This window comes from Podarcis bocagei, assembly GCF_964188305.1.
Source record: "Podarcis bocagei genome assembly, chromosome: 3".
NCBI lineage: Eukaryota > Metazoa > Chordata > Lepidosauria > Squamata > Lacertidae > Podarcis > Podarcis bocagei.
Genome location: NC_138127.1, coordinates 59,054,017 through 59,077,839, shown reverse-complemented (window position 1 = coordinate 59,077,839; position 23,823 = coordinate 59,054,017). Strand labels below are relative to the sequence as shown.

Genomic DNA, 23,823 nt, shown 5'->3' with positions numbered 1-23,823 from the left:
CCGCAGATTCGTCGCTCTGGGGCAAAAGGGGATATTTGCCGGGAAGGAGGCGGAGCGCAGTGGGCCAATGACTTCCTGACCGCAGTCGCCGCCCACTTTGGAGGAGGCTGCCCAGCGAGCCGCGCTTCCGCGCGCGTCGAATGTGCGGGTAGGAACGGGCTGCTTGCGATCCGGCTCCGCGATTGGCTGGGGAGCGCAAGAGGCGGGAGGTTTAGAAGGAGGCGATGTTTCGCTAGATGGGGCTCTGCGGTTCTTGCTACCGCTGAACGAGGCTGCCGGCGCAATCCTAACCGATCCTACTGAGAAGTAAGTCCTGTTGAATTCAATGGGGCTTACTCCCAGGTAGGTTAGGATTGCAGGCTCAGTCCTGAATGGAAATACATAGAGCGGGGTTTTGTTGGTACGTTTTTTTCACTCCGGCTGGTGTGCAAAATGGTAGAATATGCACTGCACTTTCATAAGGCATAGATACAGTATGATAGAGTTCATTTGCCACACGGCTCTTCGCGGACTATTGTCCAATGAAGGTTCATTGTCGCAGAATATAACTAGAGGAGAAAGGGCCTGCTTAAACAGAACTGCAAAAATACCAAACTCCAAAACAATGAATACCTGCAATCCAATTCAATGTACATGGATTTGGAAGAAAATATTTTGAACCACTAGGCACTATTTTTTGTTAAATGACTGGTATCCTTAAATGTACTGTAATTCATGAAGCATTTACTTATGCTCCAATCCTAAAACTACTTAAACTCAAGCTCTATTGGCTGTACCCAATGTTATACCTCCTCATAGTATACAACTAAAGTCTAAGGCTGCGTTCACACTTCCGTTTACTGTGCACTTGTGTGTGCAGTGCTGGGTGTTTAATCTGTTCTTACATGTTGTCCAAAACACACTTTTTGTGAAATATTACTGTTCGATGTACAGTACTGTACTGTTGTTCAATCCATCTTTACACCAATGAAACCTTTAAGGCAATTCATCTCCAGCTAAGTTGTGAACACGTTTGCATGCGTAAATACATCCCTGCCTATCAACGCCCACTGGTGTGTACACAAACAGAAATGAATCTGACACTTAAACTGTTGATGTCAACAGCTAGGGGCAAAGCGATGTGATGGGAGGAGCAACATATTGTCTCTAAAATGGAATTGTGAACACACCCATAAATTCTAGTTAGGCGTCTTAAGGGCTGTATCCTGAAAATATGTATGTGGTAACTGTAATAGGATCAAGAGCTGAAGGTATCTTCAGAAATTATTTAGGCTGCACCTGTCTATGAACACTTTATCTGTGAGTAACATGCACAGGATTGGGTTGCTTTGCTGGTTCCTGCATGTACCTATTGTACTAATTATGGTTAAATCAGATGACAGTCCAAATAAGGCAGGGTGGAATTGTAAAATGGTAGATGCTAACAAAATTGGAAAGGGCTAGAAATGTTTATTTTATGCCACAATCTTATGCCTGTTTACTAAGAAGCTAGACTCACTATGTTCAGTGAGATTTACTCCCAGGTAAGTGTGCATATGATTGCAGCTTTAAGATTTAATTAGAGCAAGGAAACATCCAATGTAACTGTGATGCGGGGTGGGGTGGGGGAATCTCACTCAGAGTGGATATTACTGGTCAGCTCAAAACACTTTCGTGATACCTGGGTGTAAGTAACATCAGAATCAGCTTATTTTTTAAAAACCCTTCACCCCTTTTAAATTTTGTTCTGCTGAAAGCAACAAGAAGGGTACACAATCACCTTAGGGATTTTAACCTATGCTGAGCAATACTTCTAGGGCCAGTTTTTGCTAAACCAGTCTGCTGTAAACCAAGATGTAATGTACAGTACTGTGTTGAGTGTTTATCATTGCACAGTGGCCCTGCCTTACAGAGATGAAATAAGCCCCCAAACTAATGTCAATGCCAAGCTTGTAGAAATGTGCATTGTACTTAGTGTGAAAAGCTACCCTAATATTTAATGTGATTCCTTTTTTCTCATGAAAATTGCATGATTTTTAGTGTTTGTTGTTTCTAGAATTATGCTGCAGGTGGCACCAAAAATCTGTTCAGTACTTTAAAACTGCTGACTTCTGAAGCCGAAGACAAGTATGCAATTTTATGCTTACAGAATTAAGTTCTTAACCTGAGGTACCACTGTACTTGTTTAGGAATAACCACTATTGAAGTTCATAAGACTTATAAATAAGCACACCATGTGAGTCTTTAGCTTATAGGTCTGTTTGTTTGTACTTGGTAATTTGCAGTTTCACTATTATTATTTAAATTTGTGCACTGCTCTTCATCTGAAGATCTCAGGGCAGTTCATAGCATAAAAGTACAAGAGAAAAAGACAAAATACATAATAAAAAACAAAACAAAAATGTTTAGGTTTGGCATGTGTAAGCTTTCTGCTTTTACAGAAACCGAAGCACCCAAAGCCTTCAAACTCCAGCAACCTTTTGTAAAACTAGGAAGTAGTAAAAAAGAAAGAAAGATCCTAAACAAAGAAAGAAAGAAAGAAAGGAAAGAAAGAAAGAAAGAAAGAAAGAAAGAAAGAAAGAAAGAAAGAAAGAAAGAAAGATCCTAAACAGAGCCACTCTTTTTTTCTAAAGGGAGTGGGGGTGGGTGGAGACCCTGAGATCTGAAAAGCCATCTGAGTATTTGTGGCAAACAGCAACAGAAAAAGAAAAATCTTTTTTATTATATGCAGGAGACAAGTGGAGGCATAGCAGTCCGCTCGCTGCACTTACGCAATGCCTCTTTTCCGTTGACTAGGCACGAACGACCCACAAGGGGCTCAGCGAGAGGCTGTGTGTGGGCGGGATTTAGTCGCCCAGCGGAAGTGCTGGTTCCTGTAGGGAAGTGAAAGCTGATGCGCCCTTGCACCAGTTTTCTAGTTCAGCTCCTGCAAGGCAGGTACAAAAACAGCCGGTTAAACTTGTGAGTTGATTTTTTTTATATAAATCGTAATCTCTTGAAAGATTGTAACTTGGAAGTTAAGTCTCCCTGGTGCGTTTTGTTTGTTTTCGAGTTCTAAGCAAATATGCAGCTCAGAGCGGCAGCTGTAGAGCCGGGTATATGTTTATTCGAAGTAAGTCACACTGTGTTTAATAGGACTTACTTCCAATAACTAGTGGAACTTTGTACCTACACAATTTGGTATCTAGTCCTATGTACTGTACAAGTACGCAGCAGTGAACATAGCGGGATTTTCTCCTAGCCATAAAGAAGACGCTGGGCGAGAGGTGGCAGTTGGAGGCTGTGGTTTCTTAGGGCTTTTCTCCTCGAAATCATTCCGGGCGTAGGACGTTTGAACCCTGTGGGCGGTTGGGAGATTGTAGCATGTAACTCGGCAAGGATGACTTCGAACAAAGGGGGTTAGGGAGCAGCTGTATGTGTGTATTTGGCACTTCTGTTATGCGAGGCTGCCTCGGGCCGGAGCTGTTCTGTAGCGAAGTGTATTGGCAATATACACTGCGCATGTCAAAAGGGAAAGAGATTTTGAATTATTTTATAGTGAGTTGCATGGTGGAAGTTCTGGGTAGAAGTAGAGTTTGGAGGAATTGTTTTTAGATTTGTGGCTGCTTTGTTCTCAAAACATTTCACAATATGCATTTTCCGGAGCTGCTTTTTTAATTGATTACAAGCACCTAGTTTCTATTCTTGGTTTGACAGTTTTCTGGCTTCCAATATTTGCATTGATATTGATTACCTTTCTTCTGTAAGGCAAGATATTGTCCCTAGGCATCCCACACAGCCTCTTGTCTAACCACTGAGTGGTCTTAGTCTGGATTAGTTTCAGATTACTGAAATGTCCACATTACTGTATCATGTGGCTTGATGCCACACTCATCCTTCCTATCCTATGACAGGTATTTCCTGTACCCTTTAATGAGGGTGATGCGAGGGGATCTTCCCTGCAGTTGTGTTAAGCTTTGAAGGGCTCAAAAATAATGGGAAAGAGTCCTTCTCTACAGTAGGTAGCCAAGGTGCTCAGAATCTTTTGGCTGTGCAGAGCCAAAATGAGCCCTAGACTTTTCCTTTGGTTCTGTTGGGGAAGGTTGGGACAGGCTGTTCTTCCAGTGTGGTGTAGTGGTTAAGAGTGATAATCTCAACTCGTAATCTGGTGAACCGGGTTCGCTTCCCCGCTCCTCCACATGCAGCTGCTGGGTGACCTTGGGCTAGTCACACTTCTTTGAAGTCTCTCAGCCCCACACACCTCACAGAGTGTTTGTTGTGGGGGAGGAAGGGAAAGGAGAATGTTAGCAGCTTTGAGACTCCTTCGGGTAGTGATAAAACGGGATATCAAATCCAAACTCTTCTTCTTCTTCTTCTTGCATTGGGCAGCCAAAATACTCAAATGGCTCAGTGGGCATTCATGAAAAAAAGCCTTTTCTCAAAAAGTTGGAGTTGGAGAGCAGAACAGCACCTCACAAGGTCAGGAGCTGAGGCTGCTTACTTGAAGATGAATCCCATTGTACACAACAGAATTCATTTATGAATAAACATCTTCTGTATGATCTAGTTGACATTCCTTCATTGCAGGGAGTTGGACTAGATGACCCTTGGGTACACTCCACCTTTACAGTTCTGTGATTCTCTGCATTTGCTTCCAATGAAGATGAGGAGTAGAGTCTTGTCAACAACAGTTTTTGGCTTGTCTGGCAAGGCCAGCCAACATTTGTGCCCCCCTGCTTCAGCCTGTAGACCTGTTCCTGTGACTAGAGTCTTGTGCTGTTTATAGCTGCGGAAGTGGTGCTTCTTTGTCTTCAGGCTAGTGGCAGCCATCTGTCATTTCCTCCTCTTGTCCCCCTCTCAATGGTTAGCTAGCATTTTGTGGCTACTAAGTATGCTCAGACCTCATTGACCTGTTTGGGAAGTGTTTATTGTTTTATCCCACTCTTTTAGACAACTACTGTCTCCCCAAACAAACAGCTTGCATCAAGAAGAAAAAAAAAGAGAAGTCACTGTCATTATGCTTATGAGGAGGCACACGGAAAGAAAATTGGTGGGGATAAGTAGAGAAGGAAGTTCGCTTATTTAAGACTAGAACAAAATGGTGAGCTAAAACAAGGCATTTGCACTGAATGAGGACCAGATCAATCTTCCCTTGCTCCTGTTCTTTCTTGAATAGCAGTTAGTTAAATGGAACAAAATGTCCTCCTCCTTGCTTCTTCAGCCCCAAGATAGCTAGCAGTTGAAACCAAGGGTTCTTTCCTGAAAGAGATGAAATCAAACTTCCTTCAGCTGCTCATTTTCTGGCCGATGAATGGGGCCAGGTTTGTCTCCCCCTTTCCATGAGCAGTCTTATATGGCCTTTGGTCCCCTAGACATTGGCCGGTGTATGCTGCTTTCAGTGTGTGCTGCTTTCAGCACTGTAGTCTCAGGGTACATGTTGTAGTGTCTATAGTGTAGTCCCCAGGTTTAAGATGATAATTTTTAAGAGAGGTTGCTTTTAACTCAAATAATAGAGCATTGTTGAATGTTTTAGAAACAGCAGAATTGGGGGGGGGCTTCTAATTCTAGGGTAGTCAAGTTGTTGGGGAACTAAGATGAGAAATAAAGAAAGTTCATCAAGGAAAAGCACAAGAAGTGAGTGGTAGTGAAGAGGAATTGGAGTTCTGCTTTATGCATATATATTTTATTGTGTTTGAAGATGATTCTGTTTTGACTTGATCTGACTGGAGTTGGTTTTGTGCCAGGTAAGTTGATGCATGAACAGAACAGAATCAGCTTAAATACAAATACTCCCCTTTAATTGACTTATGGAGAGAGTTTTGGCTTTTTGTGATCCGTTGCCTACTTTTTAACACCATTTAATTCTCAGGGGTTTTATTTGAAGACATTTAAAGGAAGTTTTGAGTAGTGCTCAAATATGTTTGCATGCATTTAATGGCTTTAGCAAAGCCAGAAAATATAGAAGGCCCAAACCACTTGGTTTGTTTATAAGGCTCACTCTGTTCTCTTGAGCCCTGTGATATGCAGTCTCATCAAGTCCTGTTTTTTCTCCCTTCTCATGCACGCAGTCATTTTGTCAAGTTCCTGCAGGTTCCTTCACCTTTCATATTTATCCATTGCCAGCTCCCCACCACCACCACCTTATCTGGTCTCAGATTTATGCACACCTTTCTCACTGCAAAGGGAGTGGGGAGCAGAGATCTGTGATGCTCCTTGGGAACCATCTGCATGTGGATATTTTACCTACAGTAACATTGGAATAAGCCCCCGTATAATCATGTTAAGATCCATGTTACTTCAACAGAGAGAAAAAGAAATCTCGCAGGAAACATTAGGAAACCTAGCAAAGAAGAATGACATCCAATAAGATACTTGCGTTACCACTGGAAACACTGAAACAGTTCTTAAAGGTTCTTAATAATGCCGCCACCTGTTTGTGGAATTAGTTTTCCTTATAAATAATGTGTCTCCACTGAGTGCTGTGTTCATATCTCAACCTGCTGTTCAAACAGCCAGCATTTATGGAGAAAAGCAAAGTGACTCTTAGAGGAATATACTCCTTTTTAAATGTGTTGTGTTCAGTTAATCAGGATAAATGTTATACTTCATAAGTTGGCCAGGCCACATTCTAAGGTTGGATTCAACCCACAGAGTTAGGCTTGGTTAAGTCAATTGATTTCAATTTGTTTAAGAGCATTTAAGTTTGTATTAGACTGCAGCCTTGATCACTAGGGTTCACAGTTTTAAAAATTGCAAAGGTATAATGTCACTGGGTGTGACTTTCTTGCACATTGCATAGAAATCACATTGTATATTTGAATTGAGTATATGTGTAGTTCTGAACTAATACATAGGACTTGTTTATCAGGAAATCTGCCCCCAGTGTCTACTGGAACAAATAAATTAGCAAATGAAAGGATAAACAGAGTCCTGATATTAGGATATGATTTTCCTTTTGGAAAGTCATGCACAATTTTCAAGGACTATTGCAGGTTGATTGGCAGCACTTCTAAAATTTCAGTTCTCGTTCATGGTATCATGTGTTTTAAAACTGTGATTGAGAATCTGTATCCCTTCAGATGTTGCTGCACTACAAATCCCATCACCATTGACCATGCTGACTGGGGCTGATGGGAGCTGGAGTCCAACAAAATCTGGAGGGTCAAAAGTTTGATTTCTCATTCACTTCTAACAGTTGCCTGTTTGTGGTCTTGTGTTTACATGTTTTCTTTTCTATCATAGAGTCACCAAAAAGGAGCATGAATCCTTTTACTCCATACTGTTTGTTTGTTGGGTGCTTTTGGCTTGCTATCTTTGGTGGGACTGCTACACATGAGTTGGAGGAATCGTAAGTATTGAAACATCTTGTGCAGTGAAGAAAGGCAGTTTTAATGACTTCTGTGCTCTGTGTCCTATTTCAGCCAAATACTATTGCAGGTGTGGATAACCTCTTTTCAGCCAGAGGCAAAAGTGGACAGAGCAGTGAAGATACACTTTATCTTTTCTACACACCTCTCTCTACTTTCCTGGTTTTAGAATCAGCATTGCACGAAAATAAATCCAGAAAGAGGTCTACAAACTGACCTAGCAAGTCCGGGGGGGGGGGGGAATGTATGTCCATCTCACTATAAATTATTCCAGTTAGGTGTGCCCTGCATTTTACTCTTAGAGTGTGGCTTTGTTAAACAGTAGTTCTCTAAGTTCTCTCAAAAAACAAAGTGTTGTGTTTCCCATCATATTGTATTACTCTTAGTTTAATCATTTTTAATAACCATAGCAGTCATTTTCTTCTAGTTAATTTCACTTTTGCTTGCCTATGTTTATTTGCTATCCATCACATAAGATGAACTATCTCAGGTTTTTCTCAAAACAAATGTGGTAAATGAATGCTTTGAACCACGGTTCACCAAATCTTTTGAAGCATACAATGGAGAACTGTGTTTGCAACTGGATATTTCTTTGTTGTTTCCACCACTGCAGCTCATAAGGTTGCCAAGGCAAGCTTCATTTTGAAATGAAAAACGTGTTTCTTCAGCAGTTTGAACAGTTGCTGTAGAAGCTTCAGAACAAACCTCAGACTTTGCTTGCAGTTTTCGGTTTATTTGGATCAGGACCTTAACATTCTTGTTGTAGTAAAGGACCATAGAAAATGGCTCAAGTTATCTTATACTAAGCAGTAGAAAATCCCATTGTAGTATTAGGTTGCTGTGTTCATAGCTGGTAAAGGACCCCTAACAGTTAAGTTCAGTCACAGTCCAGCATGACTTAAGCCGCTTCTAGCGAAACCAGAACAGTGCACGGAAACGCCATTTACCTTCCCGTCGGAGTGGTACCTATTTATTTACTTTCACTTTTTGGCGTGCTTTCGAACTGCTAGGTTTGCAGGAGCTGGGACCGAGCAACGGGAGCTCACCCCGTCGTGGGGATTTGAACCGCCAACCTTCTGATCGGCAAGCCTAAGAGGCTCAGTGGTTTAGACCACAGCACCACCTACGTCCTACAAAGCTGGTAGAACAGCACATTTTAACAGCTGTAAAAATTGATACTAAAGATCCAAAAAAAGATTCCCCAAAATTTCTATTGTTGCTTGCTGCCTTTCTGTTCTTCAAACATCTTGAAAAATATATTTTTTATGTTTCAGTGATGATCATCCTCATAAGTGGGAAATGTTGTACCTTGTGCATCAGTGGCCAGTGACAGTATGTAAGGTGAGTTGTTAATAAAAGATAAAGGTACCCCTGACCGTTAGGTTCAGTCGCGGATGACTCTGGGGTTACACGATCATCTCACTTTTAGGCCGAGGGAGCCGGTGTTTGTCTGCAGACAGCTTCTGGGTCATGTGGCCAGCATGACTAAGCCGCTTCTGGTGAACCAGAGCAGCGCACGTAAACGCTGTTTACCTTCCTGTCGGAGCGGTACCTATTTATCTACTTGTACTTGACGTGCTTTCGAACTGCTTGGTGGGTAGGAACTGGGACCGAACAACGGGAGCTCACCCCTGCCGTGGGGATTCAAACTGCTGACCTTTCGATTGGCAAGCCCTAGGCTCTGTGGTTTAGACCACAGCGCCACCCGTGTTTATTAACACGTCGTTGTTAATAAAGGTGTGCATTTATTCAAATGTATACGTAGCCCTATCATAAAAGCTAGTGGTAGATAACCAATTTTACAGCAGCATAGAAATTTAATAAATTTAATTTAATAAATAATAATAATGATATTAATTCTCCTGTTCTTTTAACAGCTATAGCAATTGGCAGGTTTAGCTAAGTTTGAATATTGGAACTATTTAGCTTAAAACTGTGTGTGTTTTTGTTTTAGCATAAAAACTGGCTTTCCCTGATAAATTGGTTGACTTGTTTTCTGCAGATGAATGAACATGATTGCAAAGAAGATCCACTATTGTACTGGACAATCCATGGACTCTGGTAAGGTTTTAACTCTGAAAATAATGCTACATTATATAACATTTAATTAAGAGTTTGGCCTAGATGACCTATATAATTCCTTGAATGGTGGTGACCTTGAATTTGGATTCTCCAGGGATTGGAGCAGTATGCTTAGCTGCAAGGCCACTGAATGCTCAACCACAAACCTTGGTGGTTTTAGTGCCAGGCTGGGGAACCTTTGACCCTCCAGACATTGCTGGACACCAACTCCCATGTGCTCCAGTCTGCATAGCCAATGGTTAGGGATGATGGGAGTTGTTGCACAACAGCATTTGAAGGACCACAGATGCCCCACCTCTGTTTTAGTGGCATCTAACCCTTACTATTTTACACCTACTTTATGCATGTCAAACTATTAAGTACAACAATGGCCACTTACACTACATCTGTTTACAAGCTGGTAGTGTCTTACATTTGACAAGACTATTACAGTAATAGTATACCATCTCTGTTCATTTGGAATAAATAACCACCCTATTCAATATTCAAGAAAGGCGACAACTTTAAATGCATAATCACAATATTTTTAAAATGCCTTCATTCCTGTTTCCATTGTCCTCCACCTCTGAGAAAATGCAAGTACGGATCAGCACCTCTTGGTTGAAATTGATGCATTTCTGCACATTTCATTATCACTGAAGTTTGTCCTATTTTTAACAAAGAAAAAATCAATTATGTTTAGGAGATAGATAGATACATAGATGCTTGATAGACAGGTCAAGTTCTACTTGTACATGCTATTGGATCTCAATGCAGTTTGAAACTGCTAGGGAAGCTTTTATGTAGCTTATTTGTTTTTATAGTGATATACTGTGAAAGCTTTGTCTTAGGCGTAATATTGTAGAAAAGGGATTCATTTTTTCCAAATTTAATTTCAGATTGAAATATTATGTATACCAGTTTCATCCACCACTGTTTAGGGGCATTTAAATTTTGTTCTGTTTATTCTCTCATAGGCCTGATAAAGCAGAAGACTGTAATAGAACTTGGCACTTTAACTTATCTGAACTTCAGGTATAAATTATATGAAAATGCAGATTCTGAGTATGGTTTTGTTTTTTGCTGTTGCCTCATCCAGATTTTTCATAGCCTGTCAATTGCTATTAGACGTAGATATGCTATTTTATTCTAAATCTCTTGCTGTACCATCCCACTCCAAAGGTTTGTGGTAGATCACAAGACATTACATTTTATTTTATTTTATAGATAAAGTGTTTGTTTTTTCATTTATTGTTGTTGTTGTTTTGTTTGTTTTTTTCTATTTTCCAAAACAGGAACAGAGAGCACACTTAACACCCTCCCTCTCCCTCCCCTCCCCCTGCCCCACTTACAGCTTCATACCAAATACAGCATTTATAAATGAAATTAAGAGTAGATATGTGACATTCTACAAAAATAGAAGATTCAATATTGTTGCTCTGTGCCATGCATGGAAGAAGCTTATGCATGAGATGACCACACAAGGTTTTTGTTTTGTTTTTTAATGCAGACTGTAGCTGAAGAGATCTGATGATCCCCTGAGCCCCATCCAAAAAACTTGCTGAGTAGTCCATAGCTTTTAATACTGGCATAGTCCTATGGCAGCCAGGAGCTGAAATACTGGGTTTGCTCCTTATGATTTACAGTCTGCAGGCATAAGTGTACATGGGGATGCTGCCATACCTGTGTTTGCTCTGCAGTCTTTACAGCCAGGGATAGGGTCATGTTCTCATTGTAGCTGCATGTTATTTGGAGCTCAGTGCTGCTTTTTAGCTTATGAGAGCCTTTACTTACATTACTTACTTAATTACTTACTTATAGGATCTCATGGGTGACATGAAGAAATATTGGCCAGATGTGCTTCATCCAAACCATACCTTTTTCTGGTGAGTTGTGCCACTTTTAAAAATTTTGGTAGCGTTACAAAATTATTCATTTTCAGTTTTTTTCACCAGAGTGGATAGACTCTGGACATCCATAGGAACTAGGTGAAAGTGAAATCTAGCACAGAACTTCTAGAAATTATTATGCCATTGCTTTATTTCCCTTTTCACCCACACAAATCTCTGCATTAGATCGATAGTTTCTTCTGCTGACATCAGCAGCATCTGAAAAAGTGGACCATTGCCACCCATTTCCCCTCACTCCGCACTCCCCATGCTTTGCTTGGGTGTTTCCCAACTGCCAGATGGGCCTTTGCAGGAAAATGAAATAACTGACAAAAATGCCCCCCTTTCTGTCAGTGGGACTGCACTGGATCAGAAACTTTGGGTAGACAGATGGGAGTCCTTCTGTTGGCAGAAGGCAAAGTCTGGATCCAATCCTCTGTAAGTTTTTAGGATATATGGAATTTTATGTCAGAGTAATATATGTACCAGATCTCAGTGCTATTTATTTATTTTAGACCACCTTTCAGGAATAAAATTCCTCCCAAAGCAGGCCACATGAAAAACAACAATAACGTACAATAGATAACATTTTAAAACATAGCAATAAAACAATCCCATATTGTTAAAATTAGCAATTCAATGTCAGATATACAACATAATAAAGTAATAAAGTCCCCAAGGCCAGGCCACACAACTGAATCCTGAGCCACTGACATTCTCAGGCAGAATTTTAGATTTCTGCAAGCTTATATTGTTTATTTGGGGGGCAGAGTTTATTTCTTTCTCTAAGTCTGATATGGCAGAAACAGCATTTATTCTTTAGAGCAGTCCATCAAGCATGGCTGAGGTATAATTCCCATTTCTTCCAATTGAAGGTGCTTTCTGCTCTGTTTGAAACTGGACTGAAATACAGGCCAAAACTAGCCATTATGGCGAGCATATTGCCGTCACAACCAATGTCTCCATGGAACTGTCTAGTAAAAATGATATGTGATATAATATCCCTGTGCTCCGTGTGTTCTTTGCCCTGCACAAGTGGCAGCCAATAAAGTGGAGTGGGCCCAGGAGTAGTGCGCACAGTGATAGTGTGTCATGCCATATGTCTTTCTTTACGAGATGTTGCTGATGAATCAAGGGTTAGAGCCAGCCACACATCTCCCTTAATGGCAGTGTTGGGCCATAGTTGCAGCATCACACTCTTGATGGCTGCATGCACAATTCCATATTGGAGCCCAAAGCTATATAATGTGAACATAGTGCAAAAGTCCAAAAACTGGTAGTGGAGAACAGAGAATGCAGTTTGCTGTAATGTGCGCTGCTTTTCTCTGTTCCCTAGCTGTCCCATTGATATGTCAGGAACTTACCCTAAATAAATAAATAGAATTTGTATGTTGAATGTGCAAAGTCCTATCTGTTTTCTATGTGTGGTGCTCCTCTTTCTCTAACCTCCTCTGTAACCTTGAAAGGAGGAAGAATCTGTACAAAGCTTTAGCGCTGACAACACGCACTGAAAGAGAATATTGAACAATTAACCTTTGTCTTTTTCTGTGATGCAGTCAAGCTAGTGACATCGTGCTTCATATTTGACAAGTGGAAATCTGCTAGGAACAAGGACAAGATGGTTTTCTTGTCAACTGACAAATGAAAAAAAAACAACCCCTAGTTTTTCTTATATGCAGAAGCTTTCAGCATTTGTGGTTTCCATAGTTTCCAATTTCATATGAAGCAGAAGATGTAGAAATGCTATGTCTTTGAACTGAAGCATTCTACTAGTTTATCTCTTTCTGAGTAGCAACAGGTTCCTTGCAAAATACAGAGCCAAACACCTGAAGAACTCCATTAATACAGAAAAAGATTCAAGAGTATTCAAGCATACAAGTTTCTCTTCACTATGGGAAATAATTTGGAACCCAAAATCACAATGGGGAAATATCCAGCAGGCTTCCACTTATGCAGCAGGACTTCCCCGTCCTCTCCCCTTCCTGCATTGCCTCCCAATCACCTTTGGAGGATCTCCCAACACCTGGAGCTGATTTGGGTGGGGGTTGTAAGGGTTATATAAAAACTAAACTATAAATATAAGGGGGGAAATAATATTGTAGGAGCAAGGTATAGGTAACACATTTCAGATATCTGTTTGGATCCAAAGTTAAATTAACACAAAGTTTTCATGAAAGGAAAGCTCCCCATTTCACCCTAATCACCCATCCCTATCAACACGTGCTCTTTCTTCCCCAACCCCCGCCAACACCATGATGTATGGTCTCAGAAATTGTAAATCTACAGAGTGTACATATATATACACCAGCGCTACTAGTTGTGAATGTATGTTTGTGAAAATGTACATATTTTGCAACTATCCAGTATGAAGAACATCCCACATTCCTGAGAGGAAGATGCATGTTTGGGTAGGAAAGATAAAGAGTTCCCGAAGGGCAACCAGGGCCAAATAAAACAGGGTTGTTGCTGCTTACATATCCTTTCTGTACTTCATTACTTCAAAAATGCAACTTTTTGTATCGTTTTGTCCCAAACTGAAATGGGGATTTTTCTCTCCTGAAATGGCATCTCTTAGGACAGGCATGTCCAAATTCTGGGTTGGGGACCTAATCCGGCCCGCCCCTGTGGCAGTTTATTTCCTGGGGTAAAATCCTAAAAAAAAACAAAAACCTCAACTATTTCAATCCTAGAAAAAGGTCAACAACTTTGGTTTGCCCTTTGGTTGGCTCCCATGGCCCTCTTTGAAAAAAGTTTGGACACCACTGTCTTAGGAAGTGCACCCATAGGCATCTGCAGGAATTTTTGTGGGGAGGGGGCAGAGTAAATACACCAAACAAATGAATAAAATTTGCAGAACTAGCATTAGATAACAGTTCTTCAGTGTCTGGGATGCTTCCCAATCTTCAGGTTGAAGGGCAGAGTACAAAATTAATAAATAATAATAAAAAAATAATCACACCTATGCTAAAATTGATTCTTGATTCCCCCCCCCCCCCAAATAAGGTAGCAATCACTTCACCAGGGAAAACAAGCATAAAGAATTTGAAAGCAAACAAAGAACTTTCTTCTCAAGAGTCTGGCAATGACTTCACTTCGTCTAATTGGCTAGATCCTAAATGTGAAACATTGCTCTGGCTTCATTCGTTGGTGAAAAACACCAGTGGTGCCTGCAAGTTTTCTGGTTTCTCATACCACAAATGAGGATGGTGCCTGCAAGTTTTGCCTCATATGTCAGATTCTACAGTTGCTAGACAGTTACTTTTTATAAAAACGAAAGCTGGGAATCTAGGGATTGTGGTTTAGTGGGTGGGGGAGAGAACAGCCACTCTTGCCCTCTTCCTACATTGGGAGTATATTCATAGAAATGAATATTGTGATTGAGACTTCCGAAATGTTTAATGATATGAAGAATGAGAATGCTTAAGGGGAAGAGTGCTTTGAGTTGGAAGTTTAACCAGGTACACATTTGAATTTTTCTTCTGAAATTTTAAGTATTTTTGCTATAGATTTTTTTGTAGACCTCTGAATACATCCAAATCTAAAGATGTAACCCAACACTTTTGTTTTCTTTATGTAGGAAGCATGAATGGGAGAAACATGGGACTTGTGCTGCTATGCTGGAATCCCTTAATTCTGAGGAAAAGTACTTTAGTAAAGCTCTGGAGCTCTATAAAAAAATTGATCTTAACAGGTGGGGAAATGGATTTCTTTGGAAACCTCTGCAACATACAGGCATTCATCAGCAGCTATATTTGCTATAGATAGCGCTCCACGAATGTTAGCAAGCCACTGCTTTCCAACAGCCAGGACTTTCCACTGAGACAGCATATGTGTATATGACTTTAAATGTTAATTGTTTCTTTATGTGGGCCAAAACTTGAGTTGCCAGTAAAGTTCAGGGTTAGTAGAGAATATATTTTAAAAAATAATAAGAACTCCAGTTCATTCTTATTGAAAGTATCTGTTCTGTAGGTCGCTGGCAAACAAGTAGCTACTGAACACAATGCATTTAGATATTGGGGATCAATATTTTGAGGAATACCAACAGCTATCAAAAATAACAAAGAAGCTTGTGGGAAGATAAGGAGAAAATTAAGTGCATGGAAAAGTGAAGTATAGATAGAATCTAAAGTGCTCTGGACAAGTTTCATGTGGGTTGCTAGCCACACCTCTAGAGTCTCATGATCATAGAATCATAGAGTTGGAAGAAACCACAAGGGCCATCGAGTCCAACCCCCTGCCAAGCAGGAAACGCCATCAGAGCACTCCTGACATATGGTTGTCAAGCCTCTGCTTAAAGACCTCCAAAGAATCATCCTACCCAAACTGAGGCTAGGGTGTCTTACCTCAGTACAAAGTGAGAATATTGGCCGACTATAACACAGTTGCATGTAGTGAATTTTTCCTGATCAGTGCTAGATGAAATGTGTCTCTTTTTCAGTTATCTCTTGAAAGTTGGGATAACACCAGGCAGTACCAGCTACCAGGTATGAGGAGAAATTGTTTTGCATTGTCCTATGCCATTGTTTTGTTGTTGTTTTTTAATAGGTCTTTTGGTGTATTGTTTTAATTCTATTTGTGTTTGGTACCTTTTAAATTATTATCGATCTATGGTTTTAGCTTTCTCTATTTTATCTGTAAACTATCTAGAGCCCCTGTCTGGGGGGAAAGCAGAGTATAAATAAATAAATACAGAGTAGTACCTTAGTACTCGAATGGCCTGGCTCTTGAACAAATTGGCTCCCAAGCACTACAAACCCAGAAGTAAGTGTTCCAGTTTGCAAACCTTTTTCAAAAACTGAATGTCCAATGCAGCTTTCGCTTGAGTGCAAGAAGCTCCTGCAGCCAATTGGAAGCCGTGCCTTGGTTTTTGAATGGTTTTGGGAGTCAAAGGGACTCCCAGAACAGATTACATTCGAGAACCAAGCTACCACTGTAATAATAGTATTAGTAAACTGTTAAATGTTAGTGTTGCATCGTAAAACAAAATTTAAATATAATTCTTTATATTTCTTTTCCATAAAGTTTTTTGTGTAAATATTTGTTGAAGGGGTATGTTAACTCTTTCATGTTTTAATCCCTAGCTGGCAGCCATCAGAGATGCTCTTACAGATGCTTATGGTGTAACACCAAAGATTCAGTGTCTTCCTGGAGAAGAGGTATCTGTTTATTAATCTTAGTCAACCTTTCTCTTTTAGAAAGATTGTTTTTAATATTTGACATCTTGAAGTGGGGATTGCCCCCAACTTTTGAAAATAAAGATGTCTTACAGAATTGTATCCATTATGTTAACCTTTCAGCCCACTCTATTCCTTGATGAAAATCTGTTAAACAATTTCTCAACATATGTTGGAGGGATGTCGTCCTCAAATTTTGTTAAGATCCAAATTAATATTCACAGAACTTGAAATCTTCCGAATCTGAAATGATACATTTTAGTTCATGTTTACTTACCTCTTAGTCATCTTGAGAATATAACATTGTACTCTAATAACAAAAAATTGCATTATAATTCAATATTATTTAATATGAAAAAATGTAGTATACCTATATCTCATTAAATGCAGCAATTAGCACTTGGTTTATCAAGATTATGGCTTCATTGCACCCAAATGCCACACAACTGATTAACCAATAAAATTTCTCTTTAGTGTTTAATATTTCTCTTTTTCTAAAAATGTCTATAGTGGACTTTTAAAACAGAAGCTCCATTTTTGCTTTATTTTCCTACCAGGGTCATATACAGATAATTGGCCAGATGAAATTCTGCATCACCAAGGAGTTTACCCTGAGAAACTGTACAGAGCCAAAGACTGATTCTTCTCCTGCCCCTGAGGGTCATTTCTACCATACGGAAGATTTGGAAATATGCAATGATACACTGACATATTATCCTTCACATCTGCATGAATGAAGCAGGAAGAAAGCAAATGTAGTTTTTGAAATACCATTGAGATTCAACAAAGCATATTGCATTACTTAGAGAGAGAGCCATCTTTTTATCCCACAAAGATACTTACTGTAAAGTTCATTTGAAATTTTTGAAATCCTACTTGCTTCGGAACATGTGCAAATGACAGTATTGGTACTAAAGCTATATAAATGGAGAAGATGCATTCTATGGAATAGCTATTCTTTTATTTGGGCAACTAAGTTACCATTTTATATTTTAATAGGGGGCTTCATAAAGCTTAGCTTTTCTTTTTTGAGGAGTTGTAACTACTTGAAAGTGTTTTCACTAAAGCAAAATTCTGAATTAGTAGGTAATTCTACTAGGATTTTATGGAACAGCTTTCACACTGAGAGCCAGTGTGGTGTAGTGGTTAAGAGCAATAGACTCATAATCTGGGGAACCGGGTTCGCATCCCCGCTCCTCCACATGCAGCTGCTGGGTGACCTTGGGCTAGTCACACTTCTCTGAAGTCTCTCAGCCCCACTCATCTCACAGAGTGTTTGTTGTGGGGGAGGAAGGGAAAGGAGAATGTTATCCACTTTGAGACTCCTTCAGGTAGTGATAAAGCGGGATATCAAATCCAAACTCTTCTTCTCTTCTTCTTCTTCTATATGTTTCAGAAAGGGCATGAAACATTCCCCCAGCCCCTCCCCCATTAAGCAGTTCTGCATTTTGAATATTGTTGGCAACAATGAAGATGCAATACTGATTGCTTCCTTTCAGAGAAAGTGAATCTACATAGTTGGTAGCTGGTCGAATAGCAAGCTGTTTCTGGTCTCTATGGCAAAAGCAGTAATGTATAGCTTATCTTACTCCAAAGCAATGCCATTGGCATCAGCAGAGTGACTGTAGAACAAGTATGTTGAAGCTTGAAATTACTACAGGCAGTGACCATTTTAGATGTGTCTGATATGTGCGCAAGCACACACACGTGCATCACGCTGAACCCAGAAGTGACCAGAAAACGTCATAAAAAGGGGTGGGGCAGGGACGGAACAAGGTGTTTTCCGGCTTTTCCGGTGATGTTTCGGGTGTATGCGATTTCACGTAAGCCTTGGCACACAACCCCCATGTAAATTGGGAGCTGCCTGTGTTCAAACAAACATGGCCAGTACTTTTAATAGAAATGTTGGCTTGGGCCTGCAGCAGTTTATCATCTCGCATTCCATGAGCGTACTTTTTCCATTCCCCCCCCAAAAAAAGTCACCGGGATTTCATCTGTGGATCTTAGTTTTTAGCACTGAAATGAGTTTGACAGGATTCATGATCCATTTCTCTGTATCAGTGATTACATCCAGCACTTTCAAATGCTTGGGGCAAAAGTTTGCATAAGTTGGAGCCTGTCACTTCAAGCACTCTTCTGGGAAATGTCACTTAAAAAAAAAAAATACTCGTGTTGAGAAATTATGTGTTACCTTGTCAGCTCTTCTTTTTTTCATATCATGGTATCCTGGACTGGTTCTGTGGGATGGTAATTGGGGGCACTGTGCTACAATAATTCAGATAGTAGCACTGGGAGAGTGCTTTTTGATCCTCTGGTGGTTACCTTATCAGGGCAGTATTTGGTCTCCAGTCCTATTTAATGTCTATATGAAGCCACTGGGAATGGTCGTTAGGCGTTTTGGGGCAAGGTGCTATTAGTACACTGGTGACATTTCAGCTGTGTTTCTCTATAACTTCTGAATTGGGGCAGGCCATGCAGGCCCTAGGCCAGTGCCTGAACACAGTAGTAGAATGGATGAGGTGGGTGGGAGCTGAGCTTGAATCCTGAAAAGATGGAGGCACTGTGGGTGAATGGTTCCTGTGTCCAATAAATTGGGCAATTTCCTTCCCTGGACAGAGTTGCACTCCCCCTGATAGCTCTATGCAGTCGGGCGGGGTGGGGGGTGTAATTCTGGATCTAGCTTTGCGAGTTCAGGCCCAAGTAGCCCCAGTGGCTAGAATCACCTTTTAGGAGTTGTGCCTGGTGTGACATCTGCAACCGTTGGAAGAGCTTGACCACCATAGTTCAGGCAACACTGACTTCCGTATTGGATTAATGCTATGTATTCTGTGGAACATCCTTTGTGCTTGACCTGGCAATTGCTGTTACTGCAGAATGCTACAGAATGGTTACTGGCAGGAGTGAGAGATCTCTGCTCAAAATTTGCTGTGCACTGGTCGCTGAGTTGTTACTGAGCCAATTTCAAAGTTTTACTATTGACTTGGGACCTGTGGGGTCCTGGTTTACTTGCAGGATCGCCTGATCCATATGTACCCACTCTACCTCTTTGAATTGCGAACTGGCACTGCTACAATTGCCACATAATACTCATTCTACAATTGTAAGAAGTTTATCTTTTGGTGTGGCACAACTTGCACTCTTGAACTCCCTACCTGTTGACATCAGACAGGTACCTTTGCTGTACATGTTCTGGTGCCTGCTTAAAGAATTTAGGCAACCTCCCCCCCCAAAAAAAGAAACAACAACACATAGATGTTGATGTGCCTTAATCTTTTACTGTTAATTTCAATTATCCTTTTAAAGTTTTTAATTGCTTTTATTAATAATTCTAATATTTCTTGTAAATCACTGAGTTTTTATTATAATCAAGCAGTATATAATTTTTTTGATAGATTTTGTAAGCCAGTAATCAGTGCCTTAAATGAGACCTTTCACAGAAACATGGATTCCTGATTTGTCTGATTAGTGACTAGTACCAATAAAACTACAATCTACAAATTACTTACTGTTTTTCTTCAATAAAATTGTTCAATGCCATTTTTTCTCTTTAGGTTTATTAGCTTGTATGCTGTTAAATTAAAACAATTTGATGAACTACTGCAAGCTGTTCATTTGAAGGAGCTTGACCACCCTTTTGCAGATGGTCTTTTTCCTCTTATGACCTTTAATACTGTTATAATAATAGTACCACATCCCCATAGACTGTTTCTTCTCTGAAGATAGAGGATACCCTCGATAATTTATTAATTTATTTGTTTATAAGTATTTCTAAACTGCTGAATATTTTTAAAGAAACTAAGTGGTGTGCAAACAACGCAAATCAACATAAAAACCTAAAACAGGATCCAGTCTTAGAGCAGGGAAAGTCTGCACCAAAAATAAAGAAATAAAATACATTGTTACAGGACACCTGAAGCAAATAATGGATGTAATTCTCATAAATCAGTGAAGTGGACTTTAAGTAGGTGCTGAATCATTGTAAAACAGTGTCACCGACTCATAGGAAGATATCGTCAATAGAATAGAAAACATGAGTGGCAAGTTTGTATTTCCTCATTCCCCCCCCAAAAAAATAAGGTCATCCATAAGGGTGATCAGAACAAATTCTGTCACCAAATAGCTGAACCCAAGCTGAAATGGGTCAACTTATTTCGTTTTCTCCAAGAGTGTCTGCAGCTGAAATACTGCTACCTTCTCAAGCATCTTGCTCAGAAAAGGCAATTGTGACTGAACTGGTTGTTAAGTATCTCATGCTCCAACAACGACTTTTTTTTTAGGAGCAGTCACACTTCTGCTTTCCTCAGGGTGTCATGCACCATCTCATGTAAATATACATTACTACTCCCCTGGTTTCACACTGGGTAGCTCGAATAAGCCATGCTGGGCAAGGGTTGAGAAAGTATGCTTTGGCCTGAACCATGACAACAACCTCGTCCAAGTCCTCAAGCCTCATTAACTGAAGCTGATCTCACCAAATCATGCAGTATGTTGCAGCAGACATCTCAGGTGGCTTTGTAATAACGGCAGCATTCAACTCAGCATGGAGAGCTAGCAATAGTTCCTCATTGAAGCGCCTGACAAACTTGTCACAGTAGACCCTCAACATTTCCAACACTCCATTCCCTGGGACAGATGTCAGCGGTCCTCCTGCCATGTAGAATAGTCTTTGTGGCCTTGATGGCCACACATCGGGTGTGACTTTACTCTTAATGTGTGTCCAGTTGCATAATACAACTTATGTTCTAGCTGCCATCCAACCTGCATTGCGGCTTGAACCTCCCTGGTTTTAGGCTCAGGAGCATTCTGGCCTCATCACAAATCTCATGCCAATACAAATGAACATTAATTACATATTAATATAAAAAGCCAAAATCATTTTTTAAAGCTCTGGACATTTAAAACACCTATATTTTCCTGCTCTTCTAAGCATCCAGATTGCGCCCCCTAGCCACGGACAATTTAGCTCTTCTTTCTGCCTCTCCCCCACCCCCACCCCCCATTCAATTCACCCTCTATTTAAAACCATTTCTTATGAGGCAATAATCAATATATTTATGGACTTATATATTTTGCTGGTTTTGCGCGCCACCCCCCCCCCATCGCCTGTGCCCCTGGCGGGGGCCACCTCACCACCCCTAGCCACAGCCCTGCTTCTAAGGACCTCAGAGTCGTACATACGTTATTGATGTCTGTTTTATAATCCTGTTGTGAGGAAGATTATGGTGAGAGATTAAACCCTGGGCTAGTCTGCTTAAATCTCTTACAGGTTCACAAATCAATAAGGGAATATTAGCTGTTCATTTTATGTGTGCCTATCACTGTAATAATCTGCTGTCACTCAGAAGACAAAATAATGACTAAGTCTTAACCTTGCAAGAGATATGGTAACCTGTTGTGGTTATTTGTTAGCAGAAAATTGCCTGCACTTAAATTGTCACTATAGAAATTAGGTTTTGCTAGACTGTTAATAATCTTTAGCTTCCTTGCTGTTAAATGCCTGTCTTTTGGAGAGTGTTGAAATAGTACTTCTAATGCACTTCTGCAAAAATTCAATAAAATCCCATTTTTTAAGGAAAAAATCATTTTCTTCTTCATTAAATGTTTAGGTGCATCGCTGTTGAAATAAACTGAGATATTACCATAATATGTGGTTTAAGAAACTTCCTGATGGAAGAGTCTGTCTCTAAAATACAGTTTTAATCGAACTGAAGTACCATGAACGGCAGTGATGGAAACATGTTAATAACATGTTAATAACATAATATATTTAATAGATGTATTTCTTCTCTGTTTTGAACTGTAAAACTTGTATAAGAAGCCTCCTCAATTAAATGCAGCCTGGTTTGGCTGCAAAAAACAGTTTGTTTCTGGAGTACTGAAAGACACACAAAGCTCTCAAGATGTTTTGAACAATATCATTATTCTGATTCTGGTACTCTACAAGCAGAAAATATGAGACAGCCAAACGCAGAGGTGCAGGATGAGTAAAGGTACGTATATAGTTAAGACTTCTCATGCTAGTGATGGGCAACCAGTGACCATTGGACTACAACTCCCATCATCCCTGACCATTGGCTATGCTGGCTGAGGCTAGTGGGAGCTGGAGTGCAACAACATCTGGAGGGCGCCATGCTGGTGGCAGCTTCTGTAATTGTCCAGCTGCGTCAAGACAACAGAATAAGATGGTATAACATTTTCTTACTCCTGAGGAAGATTAGAATTAAAATTTGTTGGACATTTCACATGCTTTAAGAAAATGCCTTTTAATGATATATTCAGGTTTGTATATAGAAACAAAATTGCAGAGATAACTATGGCCAAAATATTGCTGCAAATCATTCCACAACTGGAGCGAGTTAAAGTAGTGTGCTATGTCAGGAAAAAGGAGATCACCTACAATAACAAAACAAAAACCCTTGTAGTGTGTATAATATTCTGTAAGCAGATACAGTCATACCTTGAGTTACAGACGCTTCAGGCTGCATGTTTTCGGGTTACGGACGCGCCAAAACCCGGAAGTACTGGAATGGGTTACTTCTGGGTTTCGGTGCTTGCGCATGTGCAGAAGCACTAAATCACACTTTGTGCATGCACTGAAGTGCCAAATCGCAACCCGCACATGCGTAGACATGGCGCTGCGGGTTGCGAACACTGTGGATTGCGAACGTGCCTCCCACACGGATCACGTTTGCAACCCAAGCATCCACTGTACAGTCAAACCTTGGTTCCTAAATGACTCTGTTTTGGCTCCCAAATGCCGAACCCCCGGATGTAAATGCTCCAGTTTTTGAACATTTTTCGGAAGTCAAACGTCCAACGTGGCTTCTGCTTGAGTGCAGAAAGCTCTTGCAACCAATCGGAAGCCGCACCTCAGTTTTCAAACATTTCGGAAGCCAAACGGGCTTCCAGAACAGATTATGTTTGACAACCGAGGTTTGTACAATAGAAAGTAGTGGTACAAGTAAGTGGAAGTAAATATTGTTGCCATATTCCTAGCTGCTCCAGGCTGTCCCTGTTGTTTGTCAGAGTGAGGTGTCCATCTCAGGCAACAGTTTATTGCAGGCGGGGGGGGGGGGAGAGCAGGTAATGGCAGTGAGGTGTTGGTGGCTGTGGCAGTATGTGCTGTGGGACCTGCTTATTGCTCTCAGGTGTCCCTGTGTTGAAGTAACATTCAGCTGTTAGTCCAGTAGATGGAAATGGGTGAGGTGCAATCTAGTCTATCAACTTTGGTCAGCCTTACAAGAAGGTATCCTTCAGCCCACCTGCACACATATACACAGCTTAGTATAATGTAGAAGAGGGAGACTTGGGACCCCTCTTGTCAATGGATCCTGTTTTTCTATTGAGTGTTTTTAAATTTTTTCTAGGTGT

At 40.5% G+C, this 23,823-nt stretch overlaps 1 protein-coding gene across 4 annotated transcripts; it reads left to right on the top strand.

Annotated features, from left to right (window-relative positions):
- Positions 1-15: 15 nt before the first annotated feature.
- RNASET2 (ribonuclease T2) lies at positions 16-19,677 on the top strand. Of its 4 annotated transcripts, none has more exons than XM_081187475.1 (10): positions 16-148; positions 7,201-7,306; positions 8,600-8,666; positions 9,328-9,386; positions 10,364-10,421; positions 11,208-11,272; positions 14,853-14,966; positions 15,717-15,762; positions 16,360-16,434; positions 17,010-19,677. In XM_081187475.1, exons 2-10 carry the CDS (start codon positions 7,218-7,220, stop codon positions 17,187-17,189), a joined length of 753 nt encoding a protein of 250 aa, XP_081043601.1. In that variant the 5' UTR covers positions 16-148; positions 7,201-7,217; the 3' UTR covers positions 17,190-19,677. The 4 variants fall into 4 exon arrangements, with proteins under 4 accessions (XP_081043601.1, XP_081043603.1, XP_081043600.1 ...); XM_081187477.1 differs by lacking the exon at positions 16-148 and adding an exon at positions 2,009-2,106; XM_081187474.1 differs by lacking the exon at positions 16-148 and adding an exon at positions 2,787-2,940.
- The last annotated feature ends 4,146 nt before the right edge of the window (positions 19,678-23,823 follow it).

Excerpts from the sequence above, each read along its gene's own strand:
- RNASET2 (XM_081187475.1), top strand. The coding sequence starts at position 7,218 with ATGAATCCTTTTACTCCATACTGTTTGTTTGTTGGGTGCTTTTGGCTT. Across the intron at positions 8,667-9,327 it reads GGCCAGTGACAGTATGTAAG|ATGAATGAACATGATTGCAA; the intron begins GTGAGTTGTTAA and ends TGTTTTCTGCAG. Across the intron at positions 10,422-11,207 it reads TTAACTTATCTGAACTTCAG|GATCTCATGGGTGACATGAA; the intron begins GTATAAATTATA and ends ACTTACTTATAG.